The 24,787-nt window shown below is 41.5% G+C and overlaps 1 protein-coding gene and 1 pseudogene across 1 annotated transcript; both read left to right on the top strand.

The window, feature by feature from the left end:
* Positions 1-2,442: 2,442 nt before the first annotated feature.
* On the top strand, positions 2,443-23,238 carry LOC122427818 (syncytin-2-like). Its single transcript, XM_043447536.1, is given in 5 exon segments — positions 2,443-2,623; positions 7,774-7,852; positions 20,785-20,895; positions 20,898-20,953; positions 21,288-23,238. Coding segments are annotated over 3 exon segments (1,206 nt in total). The 5' UTR covers positions 2,443-2,623; positions 7,774-7,852; positions 20,785-20,823; the 3' UTR covers positions 22,366-23,238.
* On the top strand, positions 2,480-4,801 carry LOC122429076 (annotated as a pseudogene).
* Positions 23,239-24,787: the final 1,549 nt, after the last annotated feature.

The following is a 24,787-nucleotide window of genomic DNA, read 5'->3' as shown; positions in this document are numbered from 1 at the left end:
AACATGACATGGCACAAAGTCACCAGTGGAAAATGATGCAGTTAGTTTCAACCATATTTTCAAAGGAATTTTTATTGCAGACACAAAATTAAATGGAACAAAAATTGAATTAGAAAGTGATACTTTTATCTGGTGTTATACGTGATTTTAATTTTCATCTTTAATATTCCTGTACTTTCCAAACTTATGCATTTTAACTTAAAAAGTGTGTTTTTATTGTTTGATTTTTTGTTTTGCCATGCAATGCAACTTGTGGGATCTTAGTTCCCCCATCAGTGATCAAACCCCAGCCCTAAACACTAAGTCATAACCACTGGATAATCAGGGAATTCCCAAAAGAGTGGTTTTGTTTTTCATCATAAGATGATTTTTAAAAATCCATAAGCATTTACATTTTGGCATTTGTCCCATTATTTTTACTGTTTTTCAAGAGTGTTGTCCGTGAACAGCTTACATCAGGATCCTGGTGCAGGCAGGTGCACGCTTAGGAATCAGAATCTGACTTTTCACTTAATTCCACAGGTGAGTCATCACTGAATACATGTTGAAGTTCACAAAACTTTAGATTTAGCAACTAGAAAAGAAAAACCTGTATTTAATACTAAATAACTACCGCACAATTGCACTCATCTCACACGCTAGTAAAGTAGTGCTCAAAATTCTCCAAGCTAGGCTTCAACAATATGTGAACTGTGAACTTCCAGATGTTCAAGCTGGTTTTAGAAAAGGCAGAGGAACCAAAGATCAAATTGCCAACATTCGCTGGATCACTGAAAAGTAGGAGAGTTCCAGAAAAACATCTATTTCTGCTTTATTGACTATGCCAAAGCCTTCGACTATGTGGATCACAGTAAACTGTGGGAATTTCTGAAAGAAATGGGAATACTAGACCACCTGACCTGCCTCTTGAGAAATCTGTATGCAGGTCAGGAAGCAACAGTTAGAACTGGACATGGAACAACAGACTGATTCCAAATAGGAAAAGAAGTATGTCAAGGCTGTATATTGTCACCCTGCTTATTTAACTTATATGCAGAGTACATCATGAGAAATGCTGGGCTGGAGGAAGCACAAGCTGGAATCAAGATTGCTGGGAGAAATATCAATAACCTCAGATAGGCAGATGACACCACCCTTATGGCAGAAAGTGAAGAGGAACTAAAAAGCCTTTTGATGAAAGTGAAAGAGGAGCGTGAAAAAGTTGGCTTAAAGCTTAACATTCAGAAAACTAAGATCATGGCATCTGGTCCCATCACTTCATGGGGAAATAGATGGGGAAACAGTGGAAACAGTGTCAGACTTTATTTTGGGGGGCTCCAAAATCACTGCAGATGGTGACTGCAGCCATGAAATTAAAAGATGCTTACTCGTTGGAAGGAAAGCTATGACCAACCCAGATAGCACATTAAAAAAACAGAGACATTACTTTGCCAACAAAGGTCTATCTAGTCAAGGCTATGGTTTTTCCAGTGGTCATGTATAGATGAGAGAGTTGGACTGTGAAGAAAGCTGAGTGCCGAAGAATTGATGCTTTTGAACTGTGGTGTTGGAGAAGACTCTTCAGAGTCCCCTGGACTGCAAGTAGATCCAAGTAGTCCATCCTAAAGGAGATCAGTCCTGGGTGTTCATTGGAAGGACTGATGCTGAAGCTGAAACTCCAATACTTTGGCCACCTCATGCGAAGAGTTGACTCATTGGAAAAGACCCTGATGCTGGGAGGGATTGTGGGCAGGAGGAGAAGGGGACGACAGAGGATGCGATGGCTGGATGGCATCTCCGACTCGATGGACGCAAGTTTGAGTAAACTCCGGGAGTTTGTGATGGACAGGGAGGCCTGGCGTGCTGTGATTCATGGGGTCGCAGAGAGTCGGACACGAGTGAGCGACTGAACTGAACTATAAATGGAGTATAAACTTTAAAAATGTGAATCACTCTACTGTACACCTGTAACTTATATAATATTATACATCAAATATATTTCAATAAAAAATGTTTTTAAAAGAACTTTTCAAGACACCTACTCACACACATGGCCAGAAGATGGCGCAGGTTTTCCATTACCTGATTCACATCATCAGAAGGAAACCTCCTTCAAAAGAAATAGCTGGATCTCAAGTGCAGGAGAACGTCCTCACGCTGAAATGAGAACTAGAATTTTTAATACAGGGTGGAATTAGGCATCCTTTCTCCAGAGAAACTACTTTCCTCTAGAGAAAGATTACTAGGTTAGGATATATCCTCTGGGCTAAAACAGTGCTACACCCCAAAGGAAAGTCCTATGTTAGCTGCAAATCTCTGTGGAATTTAGGAGCAGCAGGAGTGAAAAAGCAAAGGGCCAGGGCATCTAGTTCCAGGGCAGGTAGAGATGAATGCAACAGACTCTCTAATCTGTTTTCTTCTTTTGCCTTCACTTTGACTTCTGGCATTAGCGGTAGAACCCACCACCTTGGCCCATCCACTGAACAGGAGTTAAGCAGTGATGGGAGCACAGTACCAACAACAGGTGCAAAACGCTTTGACCTTGAGGACCCAGCCCCCTGTGACTGCTTCCAAGAAACTTGCCCAGACAACCCCTGCAAGTGTGGCTGACAGCCTTCTCTGCCATTCACAGAACCCATTCACAGTAAGCTTGCCTTTACTTTTTCAATTAACCTGTTGTGATAAAATTAATCTGTTTACAAGATCTATCTTTCCCAGGAGATGCTAGACTGTGAGCTACTAGCCACAGGCTGTCAGCTACTGCTTTCCAATTTATCAGTCATAGACTGGGGGTGGGGGGAGTGGAATATAATTTACAATGGTGGTGAAAATAATTATTACCCAGGAATAATATTAACCAAAAAAGAAAGAAAGAAAGTATGTGAGAACTATTTGAGAAAAAATACAGCCAAGTTTAAACAAATGATAATAGCAATATAATAGCAAACAATTATATGAGGCTTACATCTCACTATTCTAGCATTTTTTCATATTTTACTTCATTTAATCAACAATCTATGAGGTAGGTACCAAAGAATTTCTCATTTTATAGGAAATGGAGGTTAAAAGAGCTTAAATAACTATCTAGATGAGATTTCATCTTCACTGTTGGAAAGCTTGAATTATATCTTACAGTTCCCCAATTGTTTTTTTGTATTTCACTGAAGTCTCAGGAAAATCCCTAAAGAAGAAAAGTTCACTGTTATAAGAGGTTCATTATATAACTTATGCAAGCAACATAAGTCCTAGAAAAAAAATCCAAAGAACATGCATCAAATGTTGAAGGTGTCCTTGATTCTTTTTACTTTCACATATATAACAAACTTGTTGCAATATGCACATATTACTGAATTCTAAGCATCATGAAAGATATTTTTCCTGAATTTTCTTTAAGTTCTGCCAACAACATGAGGTAGGGACTATTTTGCCTGCTTCATTTATTTTATAAATGGAATCACAGAGAGGTTTGCTAACTTACTGTTTTAGGTCACATAGCTGGTACAGAGGTGATCTCAGCCCAACAGCCTGAATCAGGATGGATGAGTGCCTTAGTAGCAAAAGTCCAGGGTGCTGGGACTCAGAAGAGTTGGAATGTATGGAACCTGAATCCTGGAAACTGAGCCTCTTAAACTCTTTGGGGGCCATAGCATAGGGGCAGGGGCCCATAGCATAGGGGTGGGGGGCCATAGCATAGGGGCAGAGGCCCATAGCATAGGGTGGGGGCCCATAGCATAGGGGTGGGGGGCCCATAGCATAGGGTGGGGGCCCATAGCATAGGGGTGGGGGGCCATAGCATAGGGGCAGAGGCCCATAGCATAGGGTGGGGGCCCATAGCATAGGGGTGGGGGGCCCATAGCATAGGGTGGGGGCCCATAGCATAGGGGTGGGGGGCCATAGCATAGGGGCAGGGGCCCATAGCATAGGGGTGGGGGGCCCATAGCATAGGGGCAGGGGCCCATAGCATAGGGGCAGGGGCCATAGCATAGGGGCAGGGGCCCATAGCATAGGGGTGGGGGGCCCATAGCATAGGGGCAGGGGCCATAGCATAGGGGCAGGGGCCCATAGCATAGGGGCGGGGGGCCATAGCATAGGGGCAGGGGCCCATAGCATAGGGGCAGGGGCCCATAGCATAGGGGCAGGGGCCATAGCATAGGGGCAGGGGCCCATAGCATAGGGGTGGGGGGCCATAGCATAGGGGCAGGGGCCATAGCATAGGGGCAGGGGCCCATAGCATAGGGGCAGGGGCCCATAGCATAGGGTGGGGGACATAGAGTAGAAGTGGGGGGCCTTGGCGCTACAGTCTTTCCCTTAGTTTTCCTCCCTCATGCTCTTACACAGACTCAAAATTGAGAATGTACAAAACCAAGGAGAAAGTAGAAAATTCACTATGGCTGTTGCTAGAAAGAGCAATCCATTCGTGCTCTGTTCTTTTACCTTTTTTTAACCTTTTACCAGTTTTTTAACCTTCTACCTGTTCTTTAAACTTTTACCTGTTCTTTAAGCTTCTAGTTGGTACCATACTATAACTTGTGAAGGCTTTTTATCACTGAATGCTGGTTAAACTTCATAGGCTTAATCTACCAGCCTCAAAAATATTGGGCAGTTGCATTACCTGTCTACCTGTCTATTATTCTAATTATAATAGTTGGCTGTGGGCATTTTTAAAAATTAACATGATGAGTACCTTGCCATTCAATACCATTCATATAATCATAGAAGAAATACCAAGAAAAAGCCATCTCAGCATTAAGAGCTAATTCCTATCAAAGGAGTGAACTAAATGTTCTTTTTTATAGTCAAGGAACTTTACAACGAAAACTGAATGCAGATATACGAACATTAAACATTTATAAATTTTGGCATTATGCATTTGACCATAATTAATTTGACTTTCTTTTTGAGATGTATTGAGATGTGAAACAAAATGTAAATTGAACTTATTAGAGTAAGTACCATTAATAATATAAATGTTCTCAAATATTAGTTATAAATGATGTCATGATATAATTTCTTTTGTGTTATGATTCCTATTCATCTTGTGTGAAACTTGTAGGACTTTAACCTAAGTGAAGGGTTTTAAGCCTCAGTAGCCAGGGTGAAATTCCACATTTTTTTGTCTTGAAAAGTCAGCTGGAGGACTGAGGGATAAACTGAGGGAAGTCTGATGGGTGACACAAGTCACTGGAACAGAAGAAGCAACTTATGAGCCAAGGTCCCCTCCCCAGGGGTAAATGTTATTCCTTAAAATTAGATGCTTCACTGAGGACCTGACTCCACCTGCTGAGAGCTGCTGCAGAGGAACACTGCCAGAGACTCCGGCGGAGCAGAGGGCCACTTCCCACTCACACTTGTCTGGAGACCCACTGCAGACAGCAGACCACTGGTCCTGCTGACATGTCTTGTGCTCAGACTTCTCCTCGGAGAGGTTCCCGACCCTCTTTTCTATATTCCAAATTTGACTAATGTGTCTTGCAGGCTAATTGCGTGTAATAAACCAAGTGATTTGTGAACTGAATATTGGCCATGTTTTTTCGGTCTCCAAGCCATGATGCTTGCCTGTCCTTACTGCTGGGCCCTGTGACAACTGCTGGGAGCTGTTACTGAACCAAACTTGGGTCTGCTCGACTGCATGCAGCAAAGCCAATTTATTGACACCTGGTTGTGGTGAAGAAAAGTGCAGGGCATCAAGCAAGAGTCCAATCAGCTAGTGCTCAAAATACTTGAACTCCCTGATAGGTTTCAGGACAGCACTCTTTTTGGAGTAGGTAGCATTTCTAAAGGCTGTGGAAGGAGGAGGGGGTGGGCAGTCACAAGGAATGTAATCAGGTTGTTTATAATTCTCTGATTTGTTGGTGGTAAGGTAACAGGACAGTATCACTTTATCAATCCTCTGGCTCCACTAGGTCTGGGGGGCTATGTGTTCATGGTCTTCAAGCAGTTAATTTTGGCAGCTACAAATTGACACTTGCCATCTACCTCTACAAGGGTTAAATCATGCGCTGCTGCAGCTACTGACTTTCAACACTCCATGAAAGGAGTTCTGGGGGGAGAGCTGAATGAGGCACTCTGTGCTCTGGAAAAAATCAACAGGTATTTAGACAGATATTTTCAGAAGATGGCCTTATGGGCCCAATTCTTGCATCTCCTCATATCTAGAAGCTTTCACGAGACTAGCAGAAAACTTCTACAAAAATGATGCGCTTGATTGCATAAACTACCCCTTTACCAAAATCACATCTGTGCTGACCTTCCCCACTACCTCTGCGGAGTAGTTTATCAGAGCTATCTGAGGTGCTGTCTCCCAGGCTACAGTCCTCATATTTCTCCCAGTAAAACTTAACTCACAACTTTCACATACATTTTTTTAAAGTCAATGACTTCTTCCATTATGTGGGGATTTTAGGATCTGTACAACAGTTCTGAAAATGTGCATCAAATATTGTTTTCTGGGGACCTCAGAGACGAGTTAAAATAGAAGACATAGTAGGACTCTGCCCCAGGAAGGCCGCGTAGAGTCACACGTAACTACAGAACCACGGAGAGAGAAAGACGACGACAATTCCAAGGACTTGGGGATGATTAAATGTGGGGATAGAAGAAAAGAGAGAAGTCAAGGTTGACTCTTGGGGTTGTAGCTGAATAACTTGGTAATTAGTGTTGCCTGTATTGCCTTGAGGGGTCTTCCCTGGTGGCTCAGACAGTAAAGAATCCAGCTGCAATGCAGGAAACCCAGGTTCAATCCCTGGGTCAGGAAGATTCCCTCGGACAAGGGAATGGCTATCCACTCCAGTATTCTTGCCAGAATTCCATGGACAGAGGAGCCTGGTGGGCTGTGTAGTCCATGAGGTCATAAAGCATCAGACACAACTAAAGGATGAACAGTTTCATTTTTTTTATTTTTTTCATTTTTATTTCCTTGAAAGCCTGGAATCCTGACAATTGTGGCGTGGGGGAGAAACAGAAGTGCCCAAGAATTGAACCTGAAGGTGGAGCTCGGTGATTATGGATAGAAAGTCAAGATTGGAAGTTAGCAGTGGCTTCAGGGTTGCATGAGATGTCAGGAGAGGTAGGGAAGGGGTGGGATTTAAAAGGCATTGAGCCTAGAGATTTGCAAACTCTGCAAGGGGAGGGAGGAGACAACATAAGAGCAGCCTGGATCTAGCCTCCTTCCTCACTCTGCTCCAGGTTGAGTCCTAGGGCTGGAGCCCCTCTCCAGGTAAGGCTGACAGAAGTATGGGGCATGGGGCAGATGCTGTCCTGGGCTCCCCTAGCTTTATACCTGCTCTGTCTCTCACCGGATCATGAGAAAGGCACCTTCCTAGGTGTCTCTTATTAAGAAATTGGGAATACGAAAATAGTAGTGCCATGAGAGAAGAAAATAAAGACCAGGAGGAAATGAGCAAGAACTCATGCTTTAGAAACATGGTTGGGAGGTGAAATTGACAGTGTCTTTGGAGGCAATGGTATAAGCGAGAGTTTCCAAACTTAGGGAACCCAGACTGTGATTCTTTCTCCTCCATTCCCTAGACATGATACCTGAACTTTAGCTCCAACCTATATCTTCAGATTTTTTCTGGCTGGGGATAGAGTTGGAAGTAGTAACTCTTCCTACATTTCCTTCATTGTTAGAAAATTGAGCTCTTTTTCTAAAAACAAAAGGAAAAACATGTAAATTTAAGCAAATGCATATGTAGAAAAGTACTTTTTTATTTTCTGAGTACAAATGGATGTACTTATCCGCATACTAAACCTTAAACTTTGAATTCTGTATCAACCGCTTTGCTTGAATTCTAGGCCCCGAGTCACAGCTGCACAGGAGACCATCCTGCTCTGCAGAGAACTCATCCTCCTTCCAGAACAAGGACCTCCGTCGGTGAGCAGAGGTGTAAAACAAAACTCAATCAATTTGAAGGTCAAACTGGGAAGTATCCTTTCTAGCCCTTAGGGAAAGAAAAGATTATTTTTTGGCCAGGACATCTTTTGAGGGAAAAGAATGGCAGCTTCATCATGTAGACAGCTTCTTGATCTGGGGGCAGGCTATAGAGAGGGGCCACAAAACAGATAACCTCTTCGGTGCCAATCAGAAAATTCTGATCCGGCTGGCTAAGGTTACATTTCTGGGGAAGGTGGAAACTGCAAGTAAGTTAAGTGCAAAGTCTAGGATTGGTGCCTAGACTTTAGCATAAGAGATGCCATTTTGGGATCATTTATAATTTTTTTTTAGCAGCAGCTAAAACTTGGTAGTTGAGTGTCTTAGTAAATGGAGAAGTGGAGGGGGTGTGGGAGCACACATATTTTAGTGAATCAGGGGAACAGACCTTTTGGACTGATAAGGAATGAGTGTAGGGTGGGAATCCTTAATCTGGAGCTTTGATGGTCTGATATTATTAACAGAATCATGACTTTGCCATCACTGGAAATCATAGCTTTTTTCATTTCATGTTATAGTTTTGCAGGTATCATGAAATACAACTTTATATTCTAAGTTAAAATTCAAAAATAGTTTAGATCTACCACTCAATCTTATTTAATAATAGGTTAAGAGGCTCAAATATTCTATATCTCAATTATTATTTTGATAGTTTTATCAAGCTAAATTCCATTCAGATATGAATGAAAACAGATATGGTCTCTTTCTTGCCCTATCCTAGGCACCACTGAGAATCTATCCACTCTGGGTTCAGAATCCCTAAATTAAGGTGGAAAGCAAAGTTTAAACATCCAATGTGGGGCAAACTTGGCAAATTTCAGATCAGGCTTGGAGGATCATCAGAGGGTCTTAGTATACAGAAAGACTCCAGGGTGCTGACGTTTAAAAACTGTACAACGTGAGATGTTCCAAGCTCAGTTTTATTTGGAGCAAAATGAGGACTGCAGCCTTGAAGATGGCATTTCAGATAGCTCAGAGAAACTGATCCAAAGAAGTAAGGGGGGAAATGAGTATATATGTGATTATGGTGAAAGGGAAACTCATGCAATCCAGCACATAACTTTTGCCAAAGGCTTCTGCTCATTGGGTTTCCATGCTGGCTCAGTGGTAAAGAATCTGTCTGCCAATGCAGAAGACTTGTGGACTCAGGTTCAATCCCTGGGTGGGGAAGATCCCTGGATAAGGAGCTAGCAACCCATCCAGGATTCTTGCCTGGGAAATCCATGTGCAGAAAAACCTGTCGCACTACAGTCCATGGGGTCACAAAGAATCGGACACAACTTAGTTTGTAGTTAGGATACAAATTTTAGTTTGTTGACTAAAAGCAACAAACAACAACTTCTCCTAGGCAGAAAGAGCAGACATCACCATGAAGGACTTTGGTGCTTTTCTAATAACCAGGAGATGCAAGACTTGGGCTCATAAAATCAGCTCCTGAAAGTATCTATCTGAAGACCTGTTCTGCCAGCTTTTCCCAGAGTCCAGAGTGCCTCAGCTCTCCACAGTGAACTTTCGGGGGCTGTTGAAAGTCAGAAGCTGCAGCAACATATGATTTAATCCTCGTAGAGGTAGATGCCAAGTGCCAATCTGTAGCTGACACGGGCTTTTATTCAGTGTGGTGATGTGCTGGTTTATGTCCTAAAGAACTTGCTCTGACAATATGCAACAGGAGGGTGAAATTTGGAGACAGCGATCAGTTAGGAAGGGTGAGTGACATATAACAGTTTGTATCCCAGGCTTTGCAGGGGATGGGGAGGTGAGGGGTGCTAAAATTTGATGTGACTTTTAATCATGTGATTCCTACTCACCTTGTGTGACTTTAGGCTATGTTAGGTAGTTTGAAATGGAGTCACAGCGGCCAGTGTGAGTTTGTATGATGATTGTTTTTAATATCCTGTTAGGCTATGAGTATTTAAGTGTGACATAATACAGGTGTTAATATGGATATGGAATTTGTTTGGTGAGGTCCAGGGATGCCATCACTGGAACAGGAGCACTGACATACATAAGAATTCCCTGAGGCTTCACGGGTATTCTGTATTGGAGGCTCCTGAAAAATGAGACTGCTAAGCTGAGTAGCTCGCAGGCTCTTGTCTGGGGACTGAGTCCAGTTGGAGGCTCTGTGACTTCTTGCTCACACTACTCTTAACAGCCCAGAAAGTGGGGTGCCAGTTGGATACCTTCCAGATTGCTCTTCTTTTTTACTGGTGTGTCTACCTTAGAGTGCTTGTGTGATTGTGTGCAATAAATGGAGCAAATCATAAACTGAGTTTGGATGTGTTTCATTTTCTCCAATTCTGGGACTCACCTGGCCTTTATGCAAGGCTGCCCCACCTTAATCCAATTCCCCTTAATTGGGGATGGAAAACAGCTTGTTTGGATTTGCATTTTCTTAGCTTATGACTGCCATCATTTTATATGTTTATTGTCTACTTCATTTTCTCTGTACTGAGTTAACTTTTCAAAACAGGAACCCTATTCTTAGGGTGCTTTTTTTTTGTCTGTTTGTTTTTCTGAAATTGCTGGCAACTTTGTGGATTCCCTTTTCATGAGAGAAAGAATAATTCATAATCCCACAGAGTACTCTGGAGCACCCAGAGTTAGGCATTACTCTATACATTTCACATTTTAATTACCCAAAGGATCTACCAGCTCTGTTGTCCCTTTCCAGGTGGAGGGGTAGGCATTTAGCCCCTGCCATCATCAACTTTTTCGAACACTGGAACCAGTTTTGTTAGCATTCCCCTGACTAATAATCATGGAGCATGTTTTTATCTGTTTACAGTCCATTCTCACTACTATGGCTTTGAGTGTATTTACAAAAATGGGCTTGTACTATCTACATTATTTGCAGCTTGTTTTTTCCTCTAATGTATCCAAGACAGCCCTAACCAGTGCATTCTGATCTCTCGGTGGGCATTGAGCTTCCTTGGCTCAATGCTTCTCTTATTAAAGGATATTTGTTTTCTGAGTTTTTGTCATGAAAACCTCAGTACTTAACGCTTGGCTCGTGTATTGTCAAGTCCAGGTGGTTTTAATGCTTGTGTAGGTCATTAAGGGGAGAGTATGTGTATTATTTTTTATTTTAATAGGTGTTCCAAGTTCCTGAAAAATCATAATTATTCCCACAGAAGATAGGTAATAGTGATCTTATTTTTTTCAGTTATAGCCAAAACTTCTGGAGAAGGCAATGGCACCGCATTCCAGTACTCTTGCCTGGAAAATCCCGTGGACAGAGGAGCCTGGTAGGCTGCACAGTCCATGGGGTTGCTGAGTCGGACACGACTGAGCAGCTTCACTTTCACTTTTCACTTTCATGCATTGGAGAAGGAAATGGCAATCCACTCCAGTGTTCTTGCCTGGAGAATCCTAGGGATGGGGGAGCCTGGTGGGCTGCCGTCTATGGGGTCGCACAGAGTCAGACACGACTGAAGTGACTTAGCCGCAGCAGCAGCCACAACTTTTTGTCTTGGGAAACCTTTCATGTTTAGTACTCATTGTTTTGCAATTCCCTCTATTTTAAAATTTTGATTTATCAATTTCCTTACACTTTTAATATAAGAAACATGAATGATTTTTTAGTGGTGGTTTAGAATTTGTTATTCACTCCTCAGTGAAGTACTTTCTTATTTTAGCTTTTGTGTAGTTCAGAAATGTTTAATGAATATCGTCTGTTCTATATTGCTGAGTGGAAGTTTCTGGATGTGGAACCTTTTTAAAATCTTGGACATTTTACTGTTTGTTTTTTTTTAATCCTCACTAATGAGGATTCTGTGTTTGTTTATATTTTTTGGATTCAGTTCAGTTCAGTCACTCAGTTGTGTCTGACTCTTTTTGACCGCATGGACTGCAGCATGCCAGTCTTCCCTGTCCATCACCAACTCCCAGAGCCTGCTAAAACTCACATCCATTGAGTCAGTGATGCCATCCAATGATCTCATCCTTTGTCGTCCGCTTCTCCGCCCGCCTTCGATCTTTCCCACCATCACGTTCTTTTTCAAGGAGTCAGTTCTTTGCATTAGATCGCCAAAATACTGGAGCTGGAGATTCAGCTTCAGCATCAGCCCTTCCAGTGAATATTCAAGACTGATTTCCTTTAGGATTGGCTGGTTTGATCTCTTTGCAGTCCAAGGGACTCTCAAGAGTCTTCTCCAACACCACAGTTCAAAAGCATGAATTCTTTGGTGCTCAGCCATCTTTATGGTTCAACCCTCACATCCATACATGACTACTGGAAAAACCATAGCTTTGACTAGATGGACGTTTTTGACAAAGTAATGTCTCTGCTTTTGAATATGCCATCAAGGTTGGTCATAGCTTTTCTTCCAAGGGGCAGACGACTTTTAATTTCATGGCTGCAATCACCATCTGCAGGGATTTTGGAGCCCAAGAAAATAAAGTCAGTCACTGTTTCCATTATTTCCCCATTTATTTTTCATGAAGTGATGGGACCAGGACACATGAAGTGTGTGAATCTTCACATTTCATGCAAAGATGGGCACAATAAAGGACAGAAATGTTATGTACCTAACAGAAGCAGAAGATATTAAGAACAGGTGGCAAGAATATACAGAAGAACTCTACAAAAAAGATCTTCATGACCCAGATAACCATAATGGTGTGATTACTCACCTGGAGCCAGACATCCTGGAATGTGAAGTCAAGTGGGCCTTAGGAAGCATCGCTATGAACAAACCAAGTGGAGGTGATGGAATTCCAGTTGAGCTATTTCAAATCCTAAAAAGATGATGCTGTGAAAGTGCTGCACTCAATGTGCCAGCAAATTTGGAAAACTCAGCAGAGGCCACAGGACTGGAAAAGGTCATTTTTCATTCCAATCTCAAAGAAAGGCAATGCCAAAGAGTGTTCAAACTACCGCACAATTGCACACATTTCACATGCTAGCAAAGTAATGCTCAAAATTCTCCAAGCCAAGCATCAACAGTATGTGAACCATGAACTTCCAGGTGTTCAAGCTTTATTTAGAAAAGGCAGAGGAAGCAGAGATCAAGTTGCCAACATCCAATGGATCATCAAAAAAGCAAGAGAGTTCCAGAAAAACATCTACTTCTGCTTTATTGACTACACAAAAGCCTTTAACTGTGTGGATCGCAACAAACTGTGAAAAATTCTTCAAGAGATAGGAATATCAGACCACCTGACCTGCCTCCTGAGAAATCTGTATGCAGGTCAAGAAGCAACAGTTAGAACTGGACATGGAACAACAGACTGGTTCCAAATCAGGAAAGAATACATCAAGGCTGTATATTGTCACCCTGCTTCTTTAACTTATATGCAGAGTACATTATGCAAAATGCCAGGCTGGATGAAACACAAGCTGGAATCAAGATTGCCAGGAGAAATATCAATAACCTCAGATATGCAGATAACCCCACCATTATGGCAGAAAGTGAAAAAGAACTAAAGAGCCTCTTGTTCAAAGTGAAAGAGGAGAGTGAAAAAGTTGGCTTAAAACTCAACGTTCAGAAAACTAAAATCATGGCATTTGGTCCCATCACTTCATGGCAAATAAATGAGGAAATAATGGAAACAGTGTCATACTTTATTTTTGGGGGCTCCAAAATCACTGCAGATGGTGACTGTAGCCATGAAATTAAAAGACGCTTGCTCCTTGGATGAAAAGTTATGACCAACCTAGACAGCGTATTAAAAAGCAGAGCCATTACTTTGCCAACAAAGGTCCATCTAGTCAAAGTTTTGGTTTTTCCAGAAGTCACGCATGGGTGTGAGAGTTGGACTATAAAGAAAGCTGAGCACCAAAGAATTGAAGCTTTTGAACTGTGATGTTGAAGACTCTTGAGAATCCCTTGGACTGCAAAGAGATCCAACTAGTCAATCCCAATGGAACTCAGTCTTGAATATTCACTGGAAGGACTGATGTTGAAGCTGAAACTCCAATACTTTGGCCACTTGATGGGAAGAACTGACTCATTGGAAAAGACCCTGATGCTGGGAAAGATTGCAGGTGAGGGGAGAAGGGGACAACAAAGGGTGAGGTGGTTGGATGGCATCTCCAACTCTATGGACATGAGCAAGAGTAAGCTCCAAGAGTTGGTAATGGACAGGGAAGCCTGATGTTCTGCTCTCCTTGGGATCACAAAGAGTCAGACATGACTGAGTGACTGAACTGAACTGATGGCACCAGATGGATTATTTTTGGATTAATATTTGATTATTTAAAATCTTGCTAGGATATCATGTGTTCCATCTAGATTTTTTTTCTTTATTACCATACATTTGCTGATGTGTCTTTTAAAATACCCACACTGGCTCACTTTTTATGCTTAATCTTGCACATGGTTATTTTTTCTCTTTAAGGAAAATTCTTACTTGGCTTTTGCTTTTATTCTTACAGTTTTCTCTTAAATTTCTACTTTTAACTCAGCATTTTCTCTTTTCTTGGTTTTGTCTTAGCCATGTTTTTTGGAGCACAAAATAATTTATACTTCTGGATTGCAATAACTGAAAATTTTTCTTTGTTTCGTTTCTTTATTTTGACTTGGATTATGCTATATTAGTCAGTGCTTTAATTTTGTAAGCATTTATGTGTAAAGGAGATCAGTCCTGGGTGTTCATTGGAAGGACTGATGCTGAAGCTGAAACTCCAATACTTTGGCCACCTCATGCAAAGAGCTGACTCATGGAAGGAAAAAGACCCTAATGCTGGGAAGGATTGGGGGTAGCAGGAGAAGGGGACGACAGAGGATGAGATGGCTGGATGGCATCACCGACTTGATGGCCGTGGGTTTGGGTGGACTCCGGGAGTTGGTGATGGACAGGGAGGCCTGGAGTGCTGCGGTTCATGGCGTTGCAAAGAGTCAGACACAACTGAGCAACTGAACTGAACTGCTATGTACAACTTTGTCCTTACTTTCAGTTTTCCTTGATATTTGCTTTAATAGCACTTGTAGGACATATAGAGTAGCTTTGTTACTGAACTGAACTTGGGTTCATTCACATGATGCACAGCAGTCAATCTACTGACAGTCGGTCATGATGAAGGAAAGTAGAGCATTTATTGGCAGGGCACCAAGCAAGGAGAATAGGCAACTTATGCTCAAAGGACCTGAACTCCTTGCTTGATGACCTGCAGATTAACACTGTACTTTTCCTTCACCACAACCTGGAATCCATAGATTGACTTTGCTGCAACTAAACCTGAGTTCAAGTATGCAACTATTTTGGTGACTGTGAAAGGACCACCACCCCAGCTGGATGTCTTTGTGGCACATTGGCCACTAGCAAGAAGTGGCTCTAAGATTCTGTCCCGCAGATTCCTGAGCACCTTTGTCTCAGGGGCAACCCTGAACCTCTGCCACCAACTGTATTACAATGGCCCTTGGTGCATCGAGGTGATGGAAACAAGGCACTTGCTTGTGACATCTCTGTGAAATAGCAGAGCTCATGTGTGATGACACCAAGGTATTCTTTCTTTTAGCCCAGTCTGTCCATGACTGGGCATTGATTTTGAGGGTTTTCTGTATTGAACTGAAGAATCTGTAACCCTGAGAGATGCCTTGTGTTTGTGAACTTACTTCCTTCTTTAACATTTGACAGCACTCTGTGAACAATTCAAAGTAGATAATGAAAGATCTGTTCCATTTTGTAGACTCTGAGAGTATATTTTGCAGAATTGGTAAATATTTAAGCACCTCTGAAAAAAAAAATGGTGTTCTATTGTAACACAACTTGGCCTCAGTTGTCTAGGACCTGGACTACATTGCCCCCCAGTATCTCTCTAAATAACACCATCTTTCAACCAGAACTGTTTTGTTAAAAAGGGAGGAAATGGAATGATGCTTCTTAAGTACAGCCTTTGATATTATTTTACCAAGTGAACCTATTCAGAGAAAAATGTAACATGCATAAATTATGACAGAGAAAGAAATTTCCTCAAATAAGGAGATACTAAAAGTTCTATTTAAAAAGTTTTACCAGATTCTCAGGAATCAAGAGAAGGAAATTAATTCAACAAATAAATGCTCCTAGATATCCATCTCACTTGTATGGTGGGCAGAATGGGGAAGCAGGGGCAGGGGCCGTAGATCCCATAGCAACAAATTCACCTTCACCTGCTCAGGTAGAAGCTGAGGAAGGAGGAATTGTCTCCCTCTTATATCCAACAGAGCACCCATATTGGTCAGAGAACCACTTATATTCAGGCAAGGCATTCACACTGAGGCAGATTCTCATTGGAGGAATAAGTGCCCAAGGTCAGCCAGCAGGATTCATGTGGATATACTCTCCCTTTTCAAATTCAGACTTGTTCAATTGGAAAATTAATATACCAACCTATTGTGATGATCGTACCAGGATAGAAAATGCCACCCACAGTCCAAATTGGGTCAGAGCTTCCTAACTACCCCAATGGCTGAGGAAGAGATGAGGATGGTAATAGAAAATGCTAGAGAAGAGGCAGATGGAATGCATGTTGCTGTCTCTGGCAATCCCCTCCCAGCACCAGCAGCAAAAGCAATTCCCACCACAGATCCAGACTGGGAGGAGAATGACCTAGGAGATAAAGCTGGAATTGAGCATTACAAGGAGTGCATCATGGTAGGGCTTGAAAAGGGAGAACCAAACCAAGAGTTTTCATAAGGTGCAAGGAGTGTGCAAACAGCCACAGTAAAAAAACCTGAGTTTGGGGAGAGAATGTACAGGGTATATCACCAATATACAGATGTGAATCTAGATAATCTGGAGAATTTCAAGTTAGTTAACCAGACCCTCTGGCTCAGAGTGCCCCCTATATCTAGAAATTGTGCAAAAGGTAGAAGGTCTTTTTCTGCTTCTAATCTCTCTTTTGGTGTAATAGAAACTGCTTTCGGTTTCTCACAGTCAGGAGGGCATACAAGAACAAAAGGAGACCCTTTAAAAGAAGCAGCAGATGCCCATTCTGGCAGCGATACTCACTGACCAGAGAAATGAGGAGACAAGAAATCTGAGCAGAGGATAAGATTCCAGGGACCCAAGAGAGTGAAGGGTAGCCCTCAGAAAAGAGACCCCTAAAGGGGACATGTTAAAGTGCATCCCCAGCAGTGCTTACTGAAAGCCAAGAAGCTTTCAGTAAGAAAATCTGTCCCAACTTAAAAACAGAAACCAGAAGAAGAGGAGAAATCATTTTTCATGCTGGAGACAAGAGAGAGTGAGGAAAGTCAGGGAATTCACTTGGGGAAACAGGCTCCATCCCACCTCCCACCAGGAGCGCCAGGGAACCCTTTTTTGGGAAACAGACAACTGACTTTCTGATTGGTACTGGAGCCACTAGCTCAGTTTTGAACATGAGTTAACCCAAAAAAAGAGCCGTGTCAAGAGGAGTCTACAGAATGCCTCTCCCAAAACTGCTTTGCAGCGCCTAGATTGAGGCGATTAACTTAAAACACGCTTTTATATACATGCCAGAGAGCCCAGTCTCATTGTTGAGGTGAGATTTATTATGCTAAAATGACTTTCGCTCCTGGAAGACTGAATAGAGAGGGACTACCAGAACAAGCCTGTGCCTTGCAGGCAGCCATCCTGTCAAGAGATGGAGCCACTAGCATCCCTGAAGACAGCCTGCATCAGGGAAGCCTGAGAGCATAGACTGATCAGACGGCAGGTACAGCAAGGAAGGCCGTAGCAGTAAAGCTGAAACAAACTGGACACTCAAACGCTGAGCTTAAGGCAATACCCTTTACTTATTTATGTATTTTTCATTGAAGCATCCTGGCCAAATTTGGCAAGATAAATTTTTATTTTTATTTTTTATTTTTTTCCCCATTTATTTTTATTAGTTGGAGGCTCATTACTTTACAACACTGTAATGGTTTTTGCCATACACTGACATGAATCAGCCATGGATTTACATGTGTTCCCCTTCCCGATCCCCCCTCCCGCCTCCCTCTCCATCCCAGCCCTATGGGTCTTCCCAGTGCACCAGCCCTGAGCACTTGTCTCATGTATCCAACCTGGGCTGGTGATCTGTTTCACCCTTGACAGTATACTTGTTTCAATGCTATTCTCTCAGAACATCCCACCCTCGCCTTCTAGGAGCAAGCAAAACAGGGATGCAGACTTTGACAAACTGGATTTTAAAAATACCTGCTTATTTTCCTCCCTCAGTCATCTTACAGGCTTCCTATGTGTCACCAGTGGTTAGAATCTGCTTGCCAATGCAGGTGATGTAAGAGACATGGGTTCAATCCTGTGTTGGGAAGATCCCCAGGTGTCGGGCACAGCAACCCACTTGAGTATACTTGCCTGGAGAATCCCATGGACAGAGGAGCCTGGTAGGCTACAGTCCATAGGGTCGCAAAGAGATGGACATGACTAAAAGCAACTCAGCATGCATGCATGCCTTCACCGTATAATACTCACATCCTGACTTTACGAAACCAGGCACTGAAGAACACTGATTCATTCAGGACATAAGAGCCATAAATCAGATAGTGAAAGATATCCAAACTGTAGTCCCCAGTACTTATTCAATTGACTATCTTAACCTGAAGATTATTGTTAGGCTTAACAGAGGTCTTTTTCTATATTATTTTGAGTCTTGAATCCCAAGAGTTATTTGCATTTGTAAGGAAGATCTGAAAATCAAAGCAATAAACAATCTCAACTCTCTGGCCAAATGAAGCTCTAAACTCTCTCGGAAAAAGGCCCAAATTTCACAACTGTCAGTGAAATATCTAGGAATCAAACTGACCAAAGGCCAGAGCAATGGCTCTAGGACTGCCTGGAGACAGTCCCCAGAGTAACAGTGTCCAAAACCGAAGACAGTTGCCTCGGTTCCTGGAATGGCAAGATTCTGCTGCACATGAGTCCCCAACTTAAGCTAATAGTTAAACAGTTACACGAGGCCCTAAAATAAGTCTAACAATAAGCCTTCAGTGGGGAGCAGAGAATGTGAAAAATCTTCCAATCAATGAAGGGAAAACTACTGACTGCCCCTGTTCTGGGTTTGCCACGTTTGAAAAAGTCATTTGATCCTTTTAAACATAAAAGACAGGTAGTGAGACTGGAGGTATTGACCTACAATCTGAGAGCACAAAATGCCCAGTATCCTATTTCACAAAGGCTTTGGACAGTATAATCCAGGATTGGTCAATATATCTGAGCATCATAGCTGCTGCGCTGGATTTGTGGCAAGAAGCAGAATTCACTCCAGGACAGCCAACCATGGTGTTTACATCCCACTATGTGTTGCTGCTGTTGGAACTAAAGGGTGGATATTGGCTCACTTCAGACCACTTGGGAGGATATCAGTCAATTTTATTTGATAATCCCAATGTGACCCCAAAGACTATGTCCTTTTCAAATCTGGTCTCATTGTTCCCCCCCCTTTGGGTGGCCCATGCACTCAGGTTCATGCATTATTGTTTGCAGATTGTTGAGCAGCTGTTTGGGCCTGATTAATGATTCCTTGGGAGATCCAGACATCGAGAACTTCTCAAACGGAATTAATTCATGGACCATGGAAACTGAAAGAGCAGATACACAGTGATAACCTTGCAGGAGACCCTAGGAGTGGAAGCTTTGCCATCATGTACTTGGCCCAGAAAGTTAGATTATTGTTCTCAGTTGACTTTTCTGTCTCTGTGAGGTTAATATAGTTAACATCTATACTGACTCGAAATATGCCTTTTCAGTTGTGAATGCATACGGGGCGATTTGGAAAGATAGATTGCTCACTTCTGAAGAAAATGAAATCAACATGCCCCCAGGAAGTTTTGAAACTGCTAGACACAGTGTTCAAGCCAAAGGAGGTGGGAGTTGTGCATTGCCCAGAACAGTCAGCAAAAACACCTTTAGTTACAGCACGGATTCTAAGTATAAACCTGATCCAATTTAACCTGATGTACTGAGAACCTTGAAAGGTCATGAGAATAAGTATTTAGTCTTTTGTATCTAGGAGCAAGTGGAAAATGACCAAGGAGTGTTTTAATTCATGTATATCTCATGGAAGAGGTTATTGGATTAGTATACCTGAGCACCCATCATGGACAGTAGATACAGGATTATGTTAAAAGATCAAATATGCAAAGGACACTTTAAAGAATATTATGAAAATGTATCATTTGTCCCAAAAATAATTCTAAGACTGGAACTCCCCCACCCTGTATGGAGTGGAGGAGATGAGCCTGAGTGAAGATTGGCGAGTAGATTTTATAGTCATGCCCAAAGTAAAAGGGGAATTTCACTACCTACTAGTGATGGGTAACCTTAATAGGCTGCTTAGAAACATTTCCTTGCTGGATTGAAGAACACTTCAGAAGTAGTAAAGGTCTTGACCTAGGAGATAATTCCTAGATTTGGGCTACCCAGCTAAATTCAGAGTGATACTGGAGGTGTCTTTACTGCTAATATGATTCAGGAGGAATCTAAAATATGTGGAATAAAAAAGAGTTTGCGTGCATCTTAGAGCCTGTGATCAACCAGAACCACACGTTAAAAAAGACAATGGCTAAAATCTGTCAAGAAACTGACTTAACGTGGATTAAATTGCCCCCATTGCATTGCTTAGAATTAGAATGTGTCCTAGAAGTAGACTCCAATTGAGTCCTTAAGAAATGTTGTGTGAGAGATCCTTTCTCTATTCTGAGCAGTTAAGTGGTCAGACATGTGATTGAAAGGTAAAAGAATTAGACACTGTAAGATATGTGTAAACACTGGGGTAAGTTTGAAATACTATTTCTAAATTTGGTACTAATAAATAATGTTTCTCATAGATGTCCTCTTCCAGTGTTTTAGAACTGGAGACTTGAGTGCTCCTAATAATGAGGAAGAATATACACCAAAGAACCAACTCCAGCCTCAGAGGGTGAGGCCTTACCATGTTCTACTGCTAACTAGCTCTTCTGTTCAATTGACAGGAGTCAACTGTATAACAGTTGTGGATCTGTTACACACGGATGAAGTTCACTTCTGACTCAACTACAAATCTACAGTCCTCAGCAGTTACAGAAAAGACAACCACAAAGCTGAACAAAGTCAGTCTGCCTTCCTACAAGTCCACAGTGGGACTTCAGTTAAAATCAAAGAAAGTATCTTTTATAAGTTGTAAATGACTTGTGACCATTTATCATAACATTTATAATTGGCTGGAGCGTTTTTCTGTTTTATTATTTGCTTATAGTTTTTTGTTTGCTTCTGGATTCATCTAATCATTTTACCTGTGATTATATTGTAGACAATCAAGCCTATCATTTGCTGTGATATTGATAATAAGAGATATTTAACTTTTGCTCTATTTTAATTTAAACCTTGTGATAATACAGTTAGTACCAAAGTTTAGGGCTATTGCTATTTTCCCACATAAGATCTTGGCCCCAGGTATAATGATGGCTCTTGCTTTTCTTTACTGTCTCATCCCACTGGTGTCTGCTGTTTCCTGGAGGGAAAATTCTCTAATTATGTTATCTCAGAGTATAGCCACAGGTCAGAAAGTAAGTAATTGTTGGGTATGCCATTTGATATCTGAAGACATCCAGAAAGACTTTGTCCCACTTATAGTCCCCGTAATTGATTTTGGTACTGTGCCAGAACCCATGACCTACTATCATCTTCCTCCTCCAGGCCGCACATTCAAAGTTAGGTTAATCAGATTACATAAGAATGCCTCTACCCCTTGTTTCACCTTGTCTGAGAAAATTTTCAGGGGACCAAGAGTCAGAATTGGTCCACCGCGGTCTCTTGACTTTCTCCTGAAAAAATGTGATGAACAAAACCCCCTGAAATGTATGAATGACAAATGTGAAAGAGCTAAAAGTGACACTAATTCATGCCAGAGAGTCAGAAAAGTTAAATATAATGTAACGAGAATCTGGAAGGCTTGCACTGGTAGTGATCCCTGGCTAGAGAACGTACTGTCCGTGCTTCCCCAAAAAGAAAGTATCAATTTCACTACCCTGGGAGGTATAACGTGTGCCCCGGCAGGATATTACTTTGTCTGTGGCACAGGAAATACCCCAAGAAGTGAAGGGAGGGCATATCGCTGCTTAGACAGCTGGGAAATACAAGGGTCCTGCCTACTGGGATATGTAAAGATGCCTTTGTCCTTGTATAGCCTGGAGAACATCTCTTTGCTCGCTAAACCAAACACCTATAATAAAAGAATGATATTGGCAGTATATGAGAAGAATATAGGACAAAGCTCTTTTGGCAACCTCACACCAACTGCCAGAGTTTATGTCAATAGAGATACAATTCATAACCTATCTGCCACAATTGGACAAATTGCTGAAGACACAGATAAAAGTACTGTAGCCCAACACATATCTTTGAACTCATTGACTCGAGTGTTCCCGGGCAATAGAATAGTCCATGATTTCTTATTAGCAGAACAAGGAGGAGTGTGTGTAATGGTTAATAATACATGCTGCACATACATCAATACCTCTGGAGAAGTTGAAACCCGAGTAAACAAAATACTTCAAAAGGCTACCTGGTTATAGGATGTACATAAAAAGGATGCACATCAGGACTTATTTCAGAACACATCTGAAATAGGGGGACTTTTTTGAGTACTGTTACAAGGCTCTATTTGATCATCATCTTCTCTCTAATGTGTTTCTTAATTTTCAATTGTTTGTTCAGATGCTATGACAAAGTGGTCAAAGAGAGAAATCATGTTTTCATAATTCAAAGTATGATGCTAGACTTGGGACTCAAGAATTCTTTGAAAAGAAGATTCAAGACTTTTGCTCCTCTAATTCTGAAGAATTAACATCGCCCCTGTTCAGCAGGAAGTAGCCAGAGCGGTCGTCGCCCCTGTTCCCCTCAGGATGAGGAGTATCAAAGTGCAGAGGGACCTGAAATTGAGCAGGACCCTGCAGGGTCTTCCTGGATACAATCTCCTATTGTCCCCACTTCTTGTTTGTAGAAAAAGATTGAGATTTTTAGGTCTTCACAGAGTTCCTAAGAGCAGACTCAAGCAGTTAATAATTACAGAAGTGAGGAAATACAGGAACAAAGGAAAAGCAATCAAGAAATAAATGTTTAGTCATAAAACAGAGTCACAGGATTCCTAGATCCTTTTCAAGGGATATAGATAATAAACTAATGCAACATATCTTTGAGTTGTTTTTCAGAAACCAGGATCTCATGATGAAACCCAGTGACCACAGCCAAACAAGTTCGAACCAGAAGAACGATGATCAAGATGCCAGACATCACTTTGTTGATTAAAACCCCATCAATCAGAATATTCCATGAGATAATCACACACTTAAGATCCTTACCCTTATCTTTAATATAAAAATCTCCTGTCTGAAAGTCACTGGGGAGTTCAGGTCCTTTAAACATTTACTGCCCATTCTCCTTGCTTGGCACCCTGCAAATAAATGCTGTACTTTCTTTCACCACAACCCTGTCAGTAGATCGATTTTGCTTATTTGGGTGGGCAAACTCAAGTTTGGTTAAGTAACAACCTGTGTTTTGATTAGGAGAGCTCAGTGGTTTTTCTTAATGACTTCTCAGCTTATTGAATGTTAGGAGCACTTTCAAGCATACAAAAGTATAAACTCATATCCATCACCCAGATTCAAGAAGAACTGTATTCCTCATTTGTCTTTACTCTTTTTGTTGAAATATTTTAAAGCAAATCACAGACACCATGCCATTTCACCCTTAGAAACTTCAGTATCTATCTCTTAAAATATGAGTGTTTTCTTAAATAACCACAATATGATTGCCCCAGCCAATAAATTTCATATTCCATAATACGGAGTACTCAGTATATATTGAAAATTTCCTGCTCTTCCTCAATTGATTTATTCAAGCCAGAATCTAAATAAGGGGCACATAATTATCTATATCTGCTAACCTAGAATAGCACTTTATTCCCCAAGTTATTAAAGTATTGGAATCCTATTGAAGGTCCTACCTGGTGGATTTTTCTTATTACTCATTCATAGTCATCTTGATAGCTTCAAGTACAACAAATTTTTTCCATCTTTCAAAACTGAAACTCTACTCACTAAACACTATTTCTCTATTCCCCTCCCTTTCCCTTCTCCCTTGGCAATACCTATCTACTTTGTTTCTCTCTGAATTTGACTAATTTAGGTACCTCATACAAGTAGATTCACACTATATTGGTCTTTTTGTGACTGGCTTATTTCACTTAACATGATATCTTCAAGGTTTATCCATGTGGTAACATGTGTTATATTTTCCTTCCTTTTTAAGGCTGAATCCTGGAGTAGGAAATGGCACCCCACTCCAGTATTCTTGCCTGGAAAACTCTTTGGACATAGGAGCTCAGTGGACTAGGAGCTCAGTGGACTACAGTCCTTGGGGCCACAAAGAGTCAGACATGAATGAGCAACTGAGCACAAAGCTGAATAATCTCTTGTGAATGTATATATATATATATACACCATATTTTTTATCCACTCATCCTTTGAAGGACACTTGATTGGTTCCATTTTTTGACTACTGTGAATGATGCTGCTTTAAATATGATTGCATAAATCAAAACCACAATGAGGTACCATTACACGCCAGTCAGGATGGCTGCTATCCAAAAGTCTACAAGCAATAAATGCTGGAGAGGGTGTGGAGAAAAGGGAACCCTCTTACACTGTTGGTGGGAATGCAAACTAGTACAGCCACTATGGAAAACAGTGTGGAGATTTCTTAAAAAACTGGAAATAGAACTGCCATATGACCCAGCAATCCCACTTCTGGGCATACACACTGAGGAAACCAGATCTGAAAGAGACACGTGCACCCCAATGTTCATCGCAGCACTGTTTATAATAGCCAGGACATGGAAGCAACCTAGATGCCCATCAGCAGACGAATGGATAAGGAAGCTATGGTACATATACACCATGGAATATTACTCAGCCGTTAAAAAGAATTCATTTGAAT

Source organism: Cervus canadensis, chromosome 2 (assembly GCF_019320065.1).
Source record: "Cervus canadensis isolate Bull #8, Minnesota chromosome 2, ASM1932006v1, whole genome shotgun sequence".
In the NCBI taxonomy this organism is placed as follows: domain Eukaryota; kingdom Metazoa; phylum Chordata; class Mammalia; order Artiodactyla; family Cervidae; genus Cervus; species Cervus canadensis.
The sequence above is the reverse complement of the archived record's forward strand: the minus strand, read 5'-3'. Positions and strand labels throughout refer to the sequence as shown.